This window comes from Stenella coeruleoalba (genome assembly GCF_951394435.1).
Source record: "Stenella coeruleoalba genome assembly, chromosome: 10".
NCBI classification, from domain to species: domain Eukaryota; kingdom Metazoa; phylum Chordata; class Mammalia; order Artiodactyla; family Delphinidae; genus Stenella; species Stenella coeruleoalba.
In genome coordinates this window covers 34,331,777-34,350,394 of record NC_137156.1, presented here as the reverse complement: position 1 = coordinate 34,350,394, position 18,618 = coordinate 34,331,777, and the positions used below count along the sequence as shown (strand labels likewise).

The 18,618-nt window shown below is 52.4% G+C and overlaps 1 protein-coding gene across 1 annotated transcript; it reads left to right on the top strand.

The window, feature by feature from the left end:
* Positions 1–9: 9 nt before the first annotated feature.
* CIMIP3 (ciliary microtubule inner protein 3) lies at positions 10–17,537 on the top strand (the record flags this gene model as incomplete). Its single annotated transcript, XM_079934619.1, has 2 exons — positions 10–150; positions 17,208–17,537. Exons 1-2 carry the CDS (start codon positions 61–63, stop codon positions 17,535–17,537), a joined length of 420 nt encoding a protein of 139 aa, XP_079790745.1. The 5' UTR covers positions 10–60.
* Between the last annotated feature and the right edge of the window lie 1,081 nt (positions 17,538–18,618).

Here is an 18,618-nt window from a genome sequence, read left to right as displayed (position 1 = left end):
GCCTCCTGCCCTGCTCTGGACTGGACTCCTCACCGTCTCCCCAGGGGCCTCTACCAGGCCATGCCCCCGCGCCGTCCTCCCCGCCCACGCACCGGGAGACAGGTGCTGCGGGCGCCGCCGCTCGCCGGGAAATGCGAGCTACCTGGACAGGTAAGAGGCTGCGGCTGCGACCCGGCCCCGCCCCGCGGCTGCCGCCGCCGCCGCCGCCCCGCCGGCCCGCCGCCCGACTCCCCCGGCCGCATTCCTGCCGCCTCCTTCCACAACTGGCCATTGTTGGCGGGGCCCGGTGGGCCCGGGACCTCGCCCAGCCCACGCCCAGCCGCGGAGACGACCCGCCGCCTCCCCCGGGTCGCCTCCCGGCCCCCCTCCTCCACCCCTCGTCCCCCGGGGAAGGGAGGGGGCAGGCCAGTTCCCAGCTTCTCAGGAGGTGCGTGACCACGTCGATCCGGAACTTCGGAAACGACTCTTGCGCCCAGCACTGGGGAAGTGGCTGGACACAGCGCGCGCGCTGAAGGGTTCTAGGGGCCCTCAGAAATGTGGGCCAGGCATCTTCCATGCCTGTAAGGAAATGCCCATAAGAAAAAAAGGTAAAAGCAATAAATAAAAAAACTAAGAAAGCAAAAAACTAGTGTCCCGATCTGATGACTAGGGCGGAAAGTATCCTCATTGACAGAGCTCCAAAGAGCATGTAGGATGACTAAATCTTGGCATTTTTTTAAAACACCAAATTCATTTTCTTTTCTCTGTGAAGCTAAGTGAATATATATTTTACTAGTCTTTCAGATGTTTCAGGATGAAAAGTTGAAGGGAAAATATCTGGTACAAAGAGCAGTGCCACCCCAACTGTCTGGGAGAAAGAGGAGGAGAAATGCAGCCGGGGTTCTGATTGGGTAGCTCAGGGGAAACACTCTATCTGTGACTTGATCGCCCCCCACCCAGCCTTTCACCCCTGCTGCCCAGAAAGCATCCAAATCTAACTAGAAATATAGTTGAATTACAACATTATATTAGTTTCAGGTGTACAACATAGTGATTTAATATTTTTATCGATTATATACCATTTAAAGTTATCATAAAATCTTGGCTATATTCCCTGTGCTGCACAATATGTCCTTGTAGATTTTTTATTTTATACATAGTAGTTTGTGCCTCTTAATTCTCTACCCCTATTTTGTCCTTCTTTCCTTCCTTCTCCCACATCCACTAGTTTGTTCTCTATATCTGTGAGTCTGTTTCTGTTGTGTTATATTCATTCGGTTTATTTTTTAGATTCCACAAATAAGTGTTAGCAGTCAGTATTTGCTTTCTCTGTCTGACTTATTTTAATAAGAATAATACCCTCTAGGCCCATCCATGTTGTTGCAGATGGTAGGATTTCATTATTGTTATGGCTGAGTGGTATTCCATTGTGTGTGTGTATATGTATATACACATTTATATGTATATATATAAATGAAATATCTTCTGTATCCATTCATCTGTTGATAGACACTTAGCTTGCCTCCATATCTTGGCTATTGTAAATAATGCTGCTGTGAACATTGGGGTGCATGTATCTTTTGAATTAGTTTTTTCATTTTCTTCGGATATATACCCAGGAGTGGAATTGCTGGATCATATAGTAGTTCAATTTTTATTTTTTTGAGGACCCTCCATACTGTTTTCCATAGTGGCTGCACCAGTTTACATTCCCACCAACGGTGTACAAGGGGTCCCTTTCATCCTCTAAGTGGATGTAATTTCTAAAAACTCCAGGTGGGTCAAGCCCACAGAGGTTCAGTTCATTCTCCAGGGAGATGAGCTGTGAACCTTTAAGTTGCTTCAAGTTCTGTACTAGCTAGGCTGGGGGTGGCTGTCCACCAGGGGAGGTCCCATCAAATGAGGACCCGGGAGACTGTGTGAAAGATGCAGAGAGTAGGGGAGAGTCAGTCCAAGGGGTTAGATTTGGATGCTTTCTGGGCAGCAGGGGTGGAAGGCTGGGTGGGGGGCGATCAAGTCACAGACAGAGTGTTTCCCCTGGGCTACCCAATCAGAACCCCCGCTGCATTTCTCCTCCTCTTTCTCTCAGACAGTTGGGGTGACACTGCTCTTTGTACCAGATATTTTCCCTTCAACTTTTCATCCTGAAACATCTGAAAGACGAGTAAAATGACCACCTGTACTCACACACACACACACCACACACACTTTTCATTTTCTTTTTACTGACAGCTGAAAGGTGTGGATATCATGGCATATCTCACCACACCCACCACTACTTCAGTATCCACTGCCTAAGAATAAGGACATTCTCCTAAATGACCTCAATATGGTTATCACACTCGATAAATTTAACATCGATACACTAACATCTGAAATATACTCCACATTAAAAATTTCCCAATTATCCCCCCAAGATGTCATTTTAGTTTTTGATTTTTTTCCAGTCCACAGCCCAATCAAGGTTCACAGATTACATTTGCTTGTCATGTTCCTTTAATCTCTTAATTTAGGGAAGTCCCCTGCTTTTGTTCGTTTTTCACGACAGTAACATTTTTGAAAAGTCCCCCCGGTGTCAAGGGACAGGATGAGAAGGGCCCTCAAGTCTTGTGGCTGTGAGGTCATTGTTTTCCCACCAGGAGGGGAGGGACTGAGGAACAGATTGGGGGACAGAGCATCTTCAAAAACACTCGTGTTTCCCAAATGTTCTTGGTTGGTGACACGCCTGTGGTCAACCTTGTCCTACCCCACCCACTCCTGTGGCACTCCTGTTCATTCAAGGAGTATTTGTGGAGGCTGTCCCAGTTGCCTGGTGCCGTGCTCAGGGTTTGTGATAACTGGGGATAGAAGAGAATTATAGAAGTCTTATTTCTACCATGGAGGATCTTAGGGTCTCATCAGGAAGCTGGGTTTACATGATTCAAGGTGGCGGACCATGATGACCAAGTACAGAACAGTGACTACTGTCACTAATACACACACAACAGGAATTCAGAGGAGGGGAGTGCTCAAGACACTCAGGCATGAGATAGGGGCTTCCTTCTAGGAGACTCTGAGGTACGAGGTCCCTCCCACCTTGGGTTGCTCCTGGGCTCTTACACCCTGAACCACCCCAGCAGAGCCACCATCCAGTGGCTCCATTCATGTACAACTTCCACCATATAATTAATATTCTTGAGAACCGCTGGGTGCCCAGCTCTGGGCTGTGAACGATCCAGAGAAATCAAAGACATGGTTTCTGAGTTCAAGTTGCTTTAGTCTATTTGGGGAGACAGGGAGAGACACATGGAGAGATGAAGGGTGGAGAGGCCAATGATGAGGGGGAGACTAACAAAAGGAGGAGCAATCAGGGTGGGCTGGAGGATCAGGGCGGGGGGGGGCATGTAGGAGGAGCAAAAACTTTTGCAGGGACTTAGGATAGTGGAGCTGGGAATTGGGGGATGGGAGGGAGGTCACAGCAAGGTTGGCCAGGGTATGATGGGCTGAAAAAGGCCAGCTGGTAAAATCGGAAGCAACCCAGATTGTCCAGCTAACAATGACTGGATAAATGAATTGTGGCATATTCACACAATGGAATAATAATGCAACTCTAAAAATGAATGAGTCAGCCGACTGTGTCCAGTTATCTACAAGATAAACTGATAAACTGTTAACAAAACCGTGTCTGTGTGTGTGTGTGTGTGTGTGTGTGTGTGTGTGTGTGTGTTACCATTTGGGGCAGGATACGTGTGATCATATTTGCTTGTATTTGCACAGAGAAACTATGGAAAGATACATAAGAAACTAGTAAAAGTACTTACTGGGGGGAAGTGGGGGGAACTGGGCAAATGGAGTGGGAGGGAGAATTTTCACTGAACACCTTTTTACAGTTTCTAATTTTCAAACCATGGTAAATATATTTGCTGTTTAAAAATTAAAGAAAAGGGGCTTCCCTGGTGGCGCAGTGGTTGGGAGTCCGCCTGCCGATGCAGGGGACGCGGGTTCGTGCCCCGGCCCAGGGGGATCCCACATGCCGCGGAGCGGCTGGGCCCGTGAGCCATGGCCGCTGGGCCTGCGCGTCCGGAGCCTGTGCTCCGCAGCGGAAGGGGCCGCAGCAGTGAGAGGCCCGCGTACCGCAAAGAAAAAAAAAATTATAAAAGTAAAAATTAAAGAAAAAAATAACTCAGCAGGAGAGTTTAGTCTAGAAGTGTGGACCACCACGAACCAGCAGCCTCTGCATCATCTGGGATCTTACTGGAAATGTAGGATCTCTGGCTCCATTCCAGACGTTGGGTAACCTCTCTGGGTCTCCGCCTGTTCTTCTGTAAAACAGGCTATTAATTTAAGGCCGTTATGAGATTCAGTGATCTGTTGCATTAAGGTACCCAGCAGAGGATCTGTACTTTAACAAGACCCCCAAGTGATTCAAGAGCATGTGAAGGTTTGAGAAGCTCAGGCCTAGAGTCAGTGGTTACCAGACAACGGAGTAGGCAAGGGTGACTGGTGGTAGCAGCTGTGTATAAGGATCATCTAGCAGCTGGATGAAGGGCCAGGAGAAGGAGAAAGTGTAGGCTGAGGGGCTAAGAGAGGCTGCGTAATTGATCGGTTAATTGGTTAATCAGTTGGTATTGATTCAAGCAGGAGGGGATGTGGACACCATGCCGGTGGTAGAAACAGAAAGTAAAGTTGTTAGTGTGTGGGACATTTCTTAGGAAGAAAGGAAGGGCTTGGTAAACAGCTTGCATATAGGGAAGTAGAAAAAACGTCAGCAAGAACTCTGACCCCGTTTCCTCATCTGTAACATGGGAGTAATAACAGTACCCCCGTCTGAGGGTTGTTAAGAAGATTAAGTGAGATAAAGGATGTAAAGTGCTGGCACAGGGCCTGGCACCCAGGGGCCACTCCCCAAGTGTTTGTTCATTTCTCCTCCTTCTGGTCCCCTTGCTTTTGGGGTTAGTTTTGGTTGGGGATGGAGGGAAGGGGGGAACGAGAGTGACCCACGAACACCAGAAGGGTTGGAGGCTGCTGAGTCCGGACAGCAGGGCTCTCCCTGCCCTTACACCACCCATTTCACCCAGATTCCACTCCCATGTTGGTGCGTGAGGGGTGGGCAGCTTTGGAGGCTGAGTTCTCTGGAGCAGGCTTGGGGCCTGATTCTCTGTGGAACTCAGCCTCCCAGACCATTGTAGCCCCGCTCCATCTAATGACAACACTTCACACCTGCTCCCCCAGGAAAAGAAACAGCCAAAAGCCCAATCCTGTGATTAAATCTCGGCTCAGCAATGACTTAGTCACCTCCAAGAGCCAACTTCACTGGCCGGCTCTGGAATGTGGCGTGGGATGAGGGCCTGGCAGGTGCAGTCTCCCCAGAGACCCAGCCAGGCCTTTGTTAGAGCTGTGGTCTCTCCTCCAACAAAGCCAAACACTCCTGGCTGGGGGAGTGCACTCTGAGTGGGGGAAAGGCAGGCTGAGAGACCCTGAGAGTCACCTCATTCCCCGACCCAGGTCTCTGCGGCTAGCTCTGCAGGGGCAAAAGTCAAAACTCCCGTCATGCCAACTTCCACATGCCACTGAGCTGCAGCTCACCTCGTCCAGCCCCGTGTTCCAGGCTGGAGACACCTTCTACCAGACCAGCTCCTGAAACTGTCCCCTTTAGCCTGCAGGGCAGGGTGGGCTTCAATCCCCCCAACCTCGGCCTTCCTCTGGGCTGGGCAGGTGCCAGGAGATGTGATCAGGCTGAGAGAAAGTCTGGCTGGTGTGGAATCCTACATCCTGAGAAGGGGGTCAGGGTCATTACCTGGTGCCTAAGAGTGTGAGGATCCAAGGTCCAGCCCTGGGTAGGGAGTGGTGTGTTAGGGGGTGCTGGGGAGAGACTCATTTCCCTTTGTAACCGTGGGCTCTGTGGATGGGACCATGGCATAGTGGGAAAGACCCTTGCTGGGGAATAGGTTTGAATCCTGACTGTGCCGTTTAGCAAGGATGTGACCTTGGCTGAGTTACCACCTCCCTCTCTGAGCCTCAGTTTGTTCATCTGTAAAACAGGGGCTATTAATGCAGGTTTTTACGAGATTCAATGAGATAAAGGGTTAAGATACCCAACAGAGAGTCTTGACTCATGGTGATTACTTAGTACCTATGTGCTCCTGCCCCGGTTCCCTACCCTGACTTTGGGCATGGAGATGCTAAACAGAGAATAACAAAGACAGAACAGAGGCCCTGAGAGTCTGCACAAGAGCAGTACCAATTCTACAAAGAACCTCAAGAAGGAACATTACACCGGGGCCCAGGAGACAGGGTGGGGCAGGTGTCTACAAGGTTACCTCGAAGGCCAGACCAAAACATCCCACTGTAAAACAGATCCCACCATCTGAAATCATGTGTCTATGTTTAAAAAAAAAGATTGTTAAGTACAAAAGCAAAACACAAAATTTCATGTAGATTGACTACAGGTAGATAAAGTGTATTTGTGAATGGCCAGGGGTTAGCAGGAAACAAGACTGTGGAGATGGCTCAGGGGGAATGCCAGGATTACATGTGGGATTTTTACTTTTCAGTAATGTGCTCTGTTGGTAGATCATTTGTTTTAACTTAAAATTCTACAAATAATAAAGAACATAATTTAGCACAGAATACATTTTCTTTTTTAAAAGAACACTGGATGGGGGTGGTGGTGGTGTGTGGAGATGTGGAGTCTAGTGGCTCTTCTGCCCCTAACCTCCCGTGAGACCATGGAGCCTTCCTGAGCCTCAGTCTCTCCATCTGTAAAATGGGATGGCGGGCTCCAATACTCAGGTGTAGTTTCTCATCTCCTTAAAGTGCTCATTGGCTTGCAGAGCAGAGGCAGAACAGCATATGAGGCTGTCTGGCCCTCCTGTATAGGGCGTCTCTGAGGAAAGTGAGGTGAGCACTGGGATACAGGAAGCATTTCCTGGGCATGGCTGTCTCCTCTGCACCAGTCCTGTGCTCTGGTGTGGGAGGTCTAGCCTTCAAGATCAGTCCCTACCCTCTAGGAATCAGCACAGCCCTGCAACACTTTTCACTTGTTCTGGACTTGAACAGGGACTTTGAGCCCTGGGTGCGTTTCCATGCGACCTCTCCTGGGTCCAGCTTTTGTGTGTGTGTGTGTCTGTGTGTGTGTGTCTGTGTGTGTGTCCCTGAGACCTGGAAGGATCAGCAGCTGCAACTGCCATTCACTGAGCATCTTTTCTGTGTCAGACACGGGGGCCGAGTGTATTACGTGCATTAAGCCACTACCATCAAGTCAGCCCTGCAAGGAAGGGGCAATACACCCATTTTATGGATGGAGAAAAGAAGATTTCAAATGACATCTACTCATACTCTATGACCAGTCAATTCTGTCTTAGGAGTAGGCCCCAGAGAAACCTTCCCCCTGGTCCATAAAGGGACATGGATGTGATGTCATTGCAGTGCTGTTTGTGGGGATGGGGAACTGGAGACACCTGGGTGGAGAAGGGATACACAGCATTTGGAAGCAAGTAACTAGATAGCAACACAGATGGATCTTAAAAAACAGAATGTAGCGATCAAAGTAAACAACAGAATGAGATCTAAAACACACAGAACCACTTACGTAAATGAACACTACTTGCACACAAAACAACAATATATATTTTGCAAACACATATGAACAAGAAGATACTCATTAAGCACATTCGAATGGTTGCCTCTGGTGGGGGTGGGTGGAGAGCATGGCTGGAGACTGGGGATAAAGAGGGAAAATTAATACAACAAGAGAGGAGGACTTCATGGACCAGTGGTGCTAATGCACCATGAAGTGAGCTGTAGGAATAATTCAGCCACCTGTACTTGAAGTCCAGCAAGGGAAACTCAAGGAAGGATCAGAGAGGTTAAGTAATTTGTCCAAATCACACAGCAGGTAAGGAGGAGTAGAGAGGATGTTTAAATAAGCAGGCTACATCTAAGTAGCCTGCAAGGCAGTAGCAGGACCCTGAAAGCCACATGCCTGCACCTTAACAGCAGAGGTGTGTGTGTGGCAAGGGGTGGGGGTGGTCTCTGGATCTTCCTGGGCTCCACAAGTCAGCCCTGAGTCTCACTAGCTCTCCCCATCCTTCCCAAACACCCACTGAGTGCTGTGGGGTACAGATCACAGTCCTCACCTTCCAGGAATTTTCTTTTTTTTGCGGTACACAGGCCTCTCACTGTTGTGGCCTCTCCCATTGCGGAACACAGGCTCCGGACGCGCAGGCTCAGCGGCCATGGCTCACGGGCCCAGCTGCTCCGCGGCATGTGGGATCTTCCCGGACCGGGGCATGAACCCGTGTTCCCTGCATCGGCAGGCGGACTCTCAACCACTGCGCCACCAGGGAAGCCCACCTTCCGGGAATTTTGATGAGGAATAAAATGATCTCACGCTGGGAGTGCGGCAGAGAAGTCAGAAAGGGTGGGCTTCCAGGAGACAGGACTGATTCCATGCTGTCTGCGGCTTAGAAATGATAATAACAATATAACTCAGCACCTACCATGCAGCAGGCCCTGCTCCAAGCTCCCGTTCCCTCGTTCCCACCCTCTCCCAAGCAAGATATCATCTGCCCAGAGCCTTGGAGATCCCCGAACAGAGGCTCTGGCAGGGCTGCTCTTCCTCCCCTTCCTCCCTGCCTGCCTCCGCTCCTGGCCTCTCCCAGCGTCCTCAGAAATTAGGGGTCATTACCATCAGGGCTCACACCTGATGGTCATTACCTCAGATCTCACAATCTGAGCAGAGCGCACAAGTCACCCACACCTCAACCCCCAATCTGCCTGTGGGTCCCAAAGTCTACCCCGTGCCCGACAGTCAGTGCTGACACAGTTCCAGGAAGGAAACAAGCCCTGGGCCCAGCCCAAGCCAGTGGGCTGAGGGCAGGAAGTCGCCAGCTTACTTGGCCTCTGCCACCCTGGGCCTCCACCTTTCCTCCCCCACTGACCCAGGGAGAAGCCCAGGGCACTCCTGCATTTCTGACACATTCCTGGAAGGCACCCACCAAGTCTGGTGTTGGGGAGACTGGACCCTAAGGAGGTGTGTGTGGGGAGGGGTCAGGTTTTGAAGATGGGGAGAGGACAGCCCATTCAGCCGCCTACCCCTCAAAGCAATTACCCACCCAAACATAATAAAAACTAATAGTTATTGAGTGTTCACTCTGTGCCAGGTACTGTCCTAAGTGTTCTGCCCAACTCTATTAGTTAGGGACCTTTAGCCCAACCATTCTACAGATGAGCAAACAGAAGTACAGAGAGGTCAATTACTTGCCCAATGTCACACAACTGGTGAAATGGTAGAGCCAGGATTCAAGCTCAGAAAGTCTGGCTCCTGGGCCTGCAATCCCATCCTCTATACCACAGCAACCCACCATCGATCCACTCATTGACCATCTGCCCATCCACTCAGCCATGGCCACCCCACCCAGCCACCTGTCTACTCACCTATCCATCCATCCCTTCATCTCCTAACCCCCTGTTTGAAGTTGTCCAGGAAAGGGAGCAGCAAATATTGAATACAAAGGCTTAGAGGGGAGAGAGCAGGGCATTTAAAAAATATATTTATATATACATTTATTTAGGCTGCACCAGGTCTTAGTTGTGGCACGTGGAATCTTCATTGCGGCATGCGGGATCTTCAGTTGCCATGCAGGATCTTCTGGTTGTGGCAAGTGAACTCTTAGTTGCGGCATGCAGGCGGGATCTAGTTCCTCCACTAGGGATTGAACCTGGGCCCCCTGCATTGGGAGCACAGACTCTTACTCACTGGACCACCAGGGAAGTCCCAGGGCATGTTTAAGAAAGTAGCTACTGCATAGAGTAAGGGAAAAGATAACAAGAGATGAGACTAAGAAGGTGACCAGGGCTCAAATCAGGAGGGTCTGCCCATCCACCATCTATCCACCTGCCCACATCCATCCACCTGCCCATCCACTCTCCCACTCCTTTGTCTGTCCATCCATGGGTTCATGTGTCCATCCATCATCCATCCATCCATCCATCCATTCATCCATCCATCCATCCATCCATTCATCCACCCATCCTTCATCTCTGTACTTTTTTTTTGTTTTTTTGCGGTACACGGGCCTCTCACTGTTGTGGCCTCTCCCGTTGTGGAGCACAGGCTCCGGACGCACAGGCTCAGCGGCCATGGCTCATGGGCCCAGCCACTCCGTGGCATGTGGGATCTTCCCGGACCGGGGCACGAACCCGTGTCCCCTGCATCGGCAGGCGGACTCCCAACCACTGCGCCACCAGGGAAGCCCCATCTCTGTACTTTAGAAGGCAGATAGAAAGAGAGGAAGAAAGGGAATGGAGAGTTGGCTGGGTACATTTATTCCCCGTCAGTGATTTCTTGTGAAATCATGAGAAACATGAGGGTTCCTGGAGGAATATTAGGACTGCTGGAGGCACCTGAATAACTAGGATGCTTTCCTCCTCTCTCCACTCACCCCACTACCCACAGCTCAAAGGTCCTGGGAATTGTGGGAAGAAGGAAGTGCAGAGTGAGTCAGTATCGAGGTTGTAAGACCCATCCAGACCTTGAAACTTCAGCCCTCAGCCCTGCCCCTGTATCTCCTTAGGAAGATAGAAGGAATTGTGTTGTCAAAGAGGGGTCACAATGCCCCCAGCCCCATATAATTCTCCCTAACTTGGCATCCCAGTACCCTCGCAAGAGTCCCTGAAAACCTCTGGAGCCCCTGGGCACCAGAAATTCCATCTGTTCACCAAGGAAGGCCCTGGTCAAGGATGTCCCAGGTAGGATGACATCACAGTGTTGGATTAGTGCAGCCCAAGGTCACAAGAAGTTTGATTGGCAGAAAGGAGCATGAAGGCCCCAGCCAGGCCCACCTGTGAGGCTGGGAGCTAAAGGCCTCTTACAAAAGGCTTAGGTGCCAGTGACACTGCCTGACTCTTGTTCCCCAACTGTGGAGCTGTCATTGTCTCCCGGGAGGAGGCGGAGGCAGGCAGGAGTGGGCTACCATCAATTCCTCTGGTTCCTGCCCCTTCACTTCCCCGAGAGGCTTCCTGGACTGTTAGTTTGCACGGCCCCACCTCCTAGGCAAACTTGTGACACGTAATAATGCTGGCAAACGTTTACTGAGTGCTGAAGAGGTCTAGGTACCTTGCCGAGAATATCTCATTAATTCACGGTAACCCTATGAGATAGATTCTCTTGTTATTCCCACTTCATAGATGGGAAAACAGGCACAGGGGGAATTCCCTGGCGGTCCAGTGGTTAAGACTCCATGCTTCCACTGCAGTGGGCACGGGTTCGATCCCTGGTTGGGGAACCAAGATCCTGCACTCTGTGCGGTGTGGCCAAAAAAAAAAAAAAAAATTTGCGGAAGAGCTGGTACCCAGTGGGTGGTGGAGCTGGAATTTAAATTCCAGGCCGTCCTGCTACAGGACCTCCTGAGGGAGCTGAGACCCCCGCTAGGCCTTCCCATTGACTCCCTTCAAGTCCCCCTTGTCCCCACCACAGGCAAATATGTGCTCATAAAGGTTCAGGGGAGTGTGTCGACACCTCGGTGTAGGAGCCGGACGAGGCTGATGATAATTACCATTTGCTTTTACAGCTCCCGAGACTCATCACCCCCGCCCCCCACCGCACCACAAGCTGGTGCAGTAGATAGCCTTATTAGCCCCATTTTGCAGATGAGGCAAGTAAAACTCAAAGAGGTTCAGCGACTTGCCCAAGGATGCCTGACCTGTAAGGGCAGAGTCCGGTCCTGAGCTCAGCCTTCAAACTTCAAAGGCCAGGCACATTTGCAGTACCAGGTGCCCTGGGAGCCTTCACCAGCTGCCTCACCCAATGCTGTTGGCACTTTCTTTTTTTTTTTTTTTTTTTTTTTGCGGTACGCGGACCTCTCACTGTTGTGGCCTCTCCTGTTGCGGAGCACAGGTTCCAGACGCGCAGGCTCAGCGGCCATGGCTCACGGGCCCAGCCACTCTGCGGCATGTGGGATCTTCCCGGACCGGGGCACGAACCCGTGTCCCCTGCGTCGGCAGGCGGACTCTCAACCACTGTGCAACCAGGGAAGTCCTGTTGGCACTTTCACAGGGCACAGGCCTTCCCTGAAAAAGCGAGGTGCTAATGGTGGAGTGTCAGGCATGGGCTAGGCCAGCAGATGGGCAGGGGACCTGAAGTATTTGGGCGGACAGACATATCAAAATGAGGTCTTCTTGCCCTATTCAGAAAGTGGCACCCTTGAGTCTCTCTCTTCCCCATTCTACATCCTGGTACAAGGGGAAAACATATACACTGTATATCTAAAAGGCCTTGGTGGAAGTCATAGCGGGAGGGGGTCAGATTCCTTCTTTTGGCTCTAACTCAAAACCCAATTGAAACAGGGTAGTGCGATTCAGAAGGGAGGGAAGGGGCTGGTGGGACCCTCTCCTTACCCTTTAAGCTTCATTGCCCCACCCCCCATCCCCCATAGAACAGGAGGAATGGGAGGCTTAAGGCTGCAGGAAGCAGATAGGGGAGATGGGGATCTTCCTTCAACCTCTAAACCCGTTTTCTCAACCTTGGCACTCACTACTGACCTTGTGAGCCGATCATTCCTTGTGGGGGCGGGGGTGGGGATGTGTGGCTGTGTGCTGACCTGTGCAGTGTGGGATGTTTAGCAGCGTCCTGGCCTCTAGACACCAGTAGCACCCCCCAGTAGTGACCACCAAAAATGTCTCCCGGCATTGCCAAATGTCCCCTGGGAGGGGGGAATACACCCAGTTTTGAACCACTTCTCTAAGTCTCACACACACACACACACACACACACACACACACACACACACACACACACACACACACACACACACACACACACACACACACACGCTGTGCATTTGACAGGGAGGACCTCCAGAGAGGGGAGGAGATGGTTAAATGAAACCAGATGTTAACCTGGAAAATATGCAGTCGGGCCCACCCTCCCTCCTGGGCTGGCCGGATGGGGTGTTCTCAGCCCTCTGAGCTTAGTCACCTGGAGCCTGGCTGGGCCCCCGGAAGGGGCAGGGCAAGGCTGGGACTGCCTGGGCCTCCTCCTCCCCCCTCCCCTCCCTCCCCCTCCCTCCCTCCCTCCCCTCCCCCTCCCTCCCTCCCTCCCCTCCCCCTACCTCCCTCCCTCCCCTCCCCCTCCCTCCCCCCTCCTCCCCCCATCCACCTCCTCTTCCACTCCCCCTCCTCCTCCTTTCTCTCTTCCTCCTCCCTCTCCCCTTCCCTGGGGCTGTCCCTCTGCCCCGGTTTCTGTGTGGGTCTAGTCCCTGGATGTCCTGGGGGTCCTGGGTCCCCCTAACCAGGGCCCCAAGTGTAGGGGCAGCAGCAGCAGCTGGGGCATAACTGACGGGAGACCCAGGGCCTGGGCTGGGGTAGAGAGGGAGGGGAAGGTTCAAATCCCGGTTCCTGCACTAACTGGTCACTAGTCGTGCGACTTCTTCAAGGTTCTTACACGCCACTCACTAACTGTGTGAACTTAGGCAAAGTTTAGATTCCTCTGAGCCTCAGTTTCTGCATTTGAAATATGGGAGTAACATCTCAAAATGGCTCTTCTGGGTTTTTGCAGAGCTCAGTGGTTAGCACTTGGTAGATTCTCAATCCTGTTAGCAAAGAGCGTTGCCCTTCCCCCTGTAGGAAGATCCCCCCCGACCAACTCTTCTGAAAGCACATGCCTCTGTCACCCCTCACACCAGCTCCCGAGCCTCAGGTGCAGGGTCCAGGTGGCCAAGACTGCTGGGGAGCAGGGGCTGGTAGGGGGTGGGGCCTCTGCAGTTCCTTCGCCTCTGTGGCCACAGGATGAGCCTTCCCGGGGTGTCAGGAGGACCAGAACCTCAGAATCATGCTTTTTTTGGGGTGTGTGTGCTGTGTTGGGTCCTGTTGCTGCGTGTGGGCTTTCTCTAGTTGTGGCGAGTGGGAGCTACTCTTCGTTCCGGTGCACGGTGTTCTCATTGCGGTGGCTTCTCTTGTTTCGGAGCATGGGCTCTAGGCGCGCGGGCTTCAGTAGTTGAAGCATGCAGGCTCAGTAGTTGTGGCGCAGGGGCTTAGTTGCTCCACGGCATGTGGGATCTTCCTGGATCAGGGCTCGAACCCGTGTCCCCTGCATTGGCAGGCAAATTCTTAACCACTGCGCCACCAGGGAAGTCCCCAGAATCATGCTTAACATGGAAAAAACCCAAGCCACTTCTGTGGCCCCAGGTAAGGAAAATTCTGCAGGGCCAGTCCGTCAGCCTCAACACTGAGGATAAAGAAATTGTCATGGACTCTATAGCAGTGATTCTCACTGCCCTCAGGAGGCATTGGCAATGGGAGAGACATTCTTCGCTGTCACAATTGGGAGGGGGGGCTACTGGCATCTAGTGGGAAGAGGCCAGAGCTGATGCTAAACATACTTCATTGAAGGACAGCCCCACAGCAAAGATTTATCCAGCCCAAAGTGTCAGTGGTGCCGAGACCTGGGAACCCTGCTGCCCAGGGTTTCATATTTGTGTTCATGTGTGTAGTGTCTCTGTTACTTCCACACCCAGAGCCTGGTTCACAAGAGGAGCTCAGGAATCGTTTTGCACGAAAGGATGGAGCAACTGCTGTCACATCCTCAGCTGCACTAAGAGCGAATTCATAGAATAAACCTCACATTCGCGGTGTGTCATCCTGTCCGTGCAGGGTCCACAGTCCCAGAACCAAAATCCGGCATTCAAAACCCCGGAGTGTCCCTGCCAAACTGAGGCGCTGGGCTGCCCTCTCTCACCAGTGAGCCTGAGGGCTGGGGAGGGGCCGCCTTGACTGCTCGCCTGCCGCCCAGCACCCCTGGCAAGGGCTCAGCAAGGTGACAGAATGAGGACAGAAATGCATAGGCAGGCCCTGCCCCACAGTGCTGTGGATACGGCAGTACACGCTGTGGAGTACAGGGTGTGGTCCCTGGGGTCAGCCAGGCCTGGGTTCCCGCTGCAGCCTGGCTCCTTACCAGCCACGTGACCCTAAACACGGGAATAACCTCCTTATTTCAGTTTTCTCAATTACAAATGGGGCTAATAATATACCTTCCTTAAAGGGTTAATGTGAGGAGTCACTTAAAGAGCTTGGCACAGTGCTCATAAATGGCGGTGAAAAACGATCGTTGCTTATCACTGTCATACCTCATTTCCGGTGCTTGCCCCTCTGCTTGTAATCCTGCGTCCCAAGGCTGAGCCTGGACGAGTCTGGGAAGACTGCTGATGGCTCGTGCACTCATCCCTCTCTCCAGCTTATCTCTGTGCCAGCACTGGGTTAAGCCCCAGGGACGCAGGTGAATAGGATGTGGTCCTGACCGCTGGGAGCAGTTTACGGGCTGTTGGGACATTAGCAAGAGCCCGGAAGGACCACAATTTGGGATTAAGATGAGGCAAGCACGGCACCTAGGGCGCAAAATATTGTAAGGAAACACCCACCGTGCCCTTGCACGAGTCTGAGTGTGAGTACCTCCTTAAAATGTGCACCCTTGCCTCACCCTAGTCCCAGCCCAGCAAAGGCCCACATCCCAAGAGGAGGGCCTGACGGCACAGAGGAGGGTGAGACGGGAGCAGAGACTGCAGCATCTGAGGCTTCCTGGAGGAGGTGTCATGAGGGCTGCTGGGCTTGGAAGGATAGGGAGAATTTTGAAGTGCAAAGCTGAGGGCATGTATACTGCTGGGTAGGAAATTATGGGAGCAGAGACTGCCTTGGAGAAAAGCCCTGGGCAAGTTTGAGTTGGGCAAGTAGTTTGTAAATTAAATGCGAAAGAATGTACATTATGACTTGGGTATAGGGGGTTTCTTTTGTAAGAAGGCAGGGGTTCAGCTTCTAGTAGCTCTGCAGCTAGGGATTCCCTCCCAGTTCCCTGGGGCCTCAGCAGAGAGAAGATGGGTTCCCCTGAGATTTGTAGCCTGGGGGAGTGGGACAGAGCCACCTGACACTCAGGCGTCTCATCCTTTGGGTTGGACCGTCACGGCTATGAAGATCCCTAGTGAAGGGTATCCAGTAGCTGGGAGATCGTGTGGGGAGTTCAAAGGTAAGTACGACGATTCGGTCACAGGATGGCCAAGGTGTGTGGTGGACAGAGGAGCCAATAAATGTCAGTACCATGTGATAAAGGTGGCCATGGGGCCCTCCTAGGAGGGTGGACCTCCATACCCACTCAACCGAGAGTGGTTAAGCAGAGCAGGCATTGTTGGGTAGGAGACACACTCTGTAACAATGAGAGGTGTTCTGGAATAGAATGGGCTGGCTGGCTGCTGGGAAGGCCAGCAACCTCTTACTGGAATCCAATTATGTTGAACCAATAGTTATCGAGTGCTCACTCAATGCCTTGGCCTGGAGTACGAGAAGGAATAGGATTTTAGAGGCTGCTATGTCAAGGGTAAGGGTAAGAGAGCACTGCTTTTTAAGGGGCTCAGGGCTGAACAGGAAAGAGTTTCCCTGATGGGTGGGAGTGAGGGCACACTAGTCTGGGGGGACAGCCTGAGCTAAGACATGACGCCTGGAAGGACCAGATGTGACCAGGAAGTCACAGGCAGACCGTGACTGAATACAGGATTGGGGGAGCCCTGTCCTTACAGGTCTTGCCTTCCAGGGTGGGGGCCTTGGCTTTTATTTTCTGGGCAGCAGAGAGCAAAAGATGCTTTGAGGACAAGCCATACGTTCTGGCCATTAATATAGAAAGATTAATTCGGTGTGAGTGTGAAGTGCAGGCTGAAAAGGCAAGAGATGAGGAAGCAGAAGCCTTGGTAGAAAGCTGGAGTAACCCTGTGGGAGAGGGGATGGATGCCTGATGGAGCGGTGGCAGAGGACAGGGAGAGGAGGATGTGGGGGACATTGATGGACAGACTGGATGCATGGGAAAGGAGTTCCCTGGTGGCCTAGTGGTTGGTTCAATCCCTGGTTGGGGACCTAAGATCCTGCAAGCCTGGTGGTGTAGCCAAAAAAAAAAAAACAAAAAATGACTGGATGCAGGGGGAAGGGGCAGGGGCTGGGGGCGGTTTGAGGAATAACTCCCAGGTTCCCAGCCTCTGAGCTGGCCTATGTCTTTAAGAAGCAAACTGAGGTCTGTAGAAGCAGGGTCAGGTCAGTGGACCTTGAAGGCCTTTCCCTACCTGGAGGTGTCTGGCTCCAGGGCCAGCAGAGCTCCAGGGCAGCTCTGTGGGCTTCTGACCAGTGCCCCTGTCCCCTCCCTCCTGCCTCTGGCCCTCGCGGTCAAAGTCCCGGTGTCCGATGCTCCAGCTCTCCCCTTCTTTCCTTCCTCCCAGGACTCACAGAAACCCTCAGTACTCAGCCATGGGCCGAAGATGCCATCAGGCAAAAAGGTGAAGGCTCCACGCTGTCCCCTGTCCAGGTCGTGGAAGCAGGACCATGAACAGACTCTGGCGGAGGCCTATGTGCCGGTGGTGGTGGACCCCAGGGGGCAGAACCCGAACAAGCTCAGGTTCAATTTCTACACCTCCCAGTACTCCAACACCCTGAACCCCTTCTACACCTTGCAGAAGCCTACCTGCGGCTCCCCGTACCGCCGGGACACCGACCACACCCGCAAGCGCTTCGACGTGCTTCCTGCCAACCCGGTCTTGTGGCGCTCGTAGACCTGTGCCAGTCAGAAGCCCCCTACCCTGCACCCTCACCCCCATGGTCCCGGGTCCCAGAGGGGAAGGGCTGCTCCCTCCTGGAGGAGCAGAAAGTGTCTGGGCTAGGACGGCTGTGCCCTGCCCACTGTCAACAATGGCAAAGGAGGTCTCACTTCTCAGCAGCAATTAAAGTTTGTCCTGCCTTTCCCTGGCATCTGAATGGGTGGCCGTGGGTGGGTAGACTGAGGCCACAGGGGTATCGTAAGCAATGTTATGTCCAGAGGTGCCTGAAGACTTGGAAAGACTTGATTCTCATCACCTCACCCCAAGAGTAACCCCAACTCCCCTCCAGAGCCTGAGTCCCAAGCAAAGTCCATACTGGCCACGCCCTCCCCGTGGCCCAGGCTTGGCAAGCCATCCAACAACAAGAAAGAGATACATCAACTGACCATGACAGGGGGTTGGAGCAGCCCCTGGAGAATGGGGAAGTCCTGTAGGGAGCAAACCCGGTCTCCAGGGGGCCTCCTCTCCAGCCCTAGTTTTACATAAAACCGCCTCTTCTGACTTGTAGTTTGTTGGCGAGGGATGGATTTCCCATCTCAAGTCTCACCTCTGGTCCAGCAGAACTGACTCTGAGGTGAGGTAGGCTCATGGGCCATGGTTCATGGAGAAGGGGGATGAAGCCAGAGGGCACTTGACTCATGGCCTGACTGAGCTCTGGTCACTGCCACCCAGGCCTGGATCCGATGGCCTGCCGGCACCAGCTCAGACCAGCCTGTGACAGCTGACTGTGGACATCTCCCAACTCCTCAACCAGTGACTTCCTGCTGGTAGCTTGAAATCAGCCGTGGTGGAAGTGTTTACACCACGGAAACCAGCAAACACCTATAAACTGGGGTTTCTTTTTTTCCAGAGAGTCAGTGGTTAAATTCACCACTGGGTGAATCCAACTGGTTTCATTTCTAGGATTCACATCTCCTTCTAGACAGCGTGGCGTATTCAGTGGAGCATCCTTCTAGAGCACAAGAGGCTGGGGCTGGTGTGGGGTGAAGGGACAGGATGCTGAGGACCCAGACCAGCAGCCAGTGCTTGGCCAGGC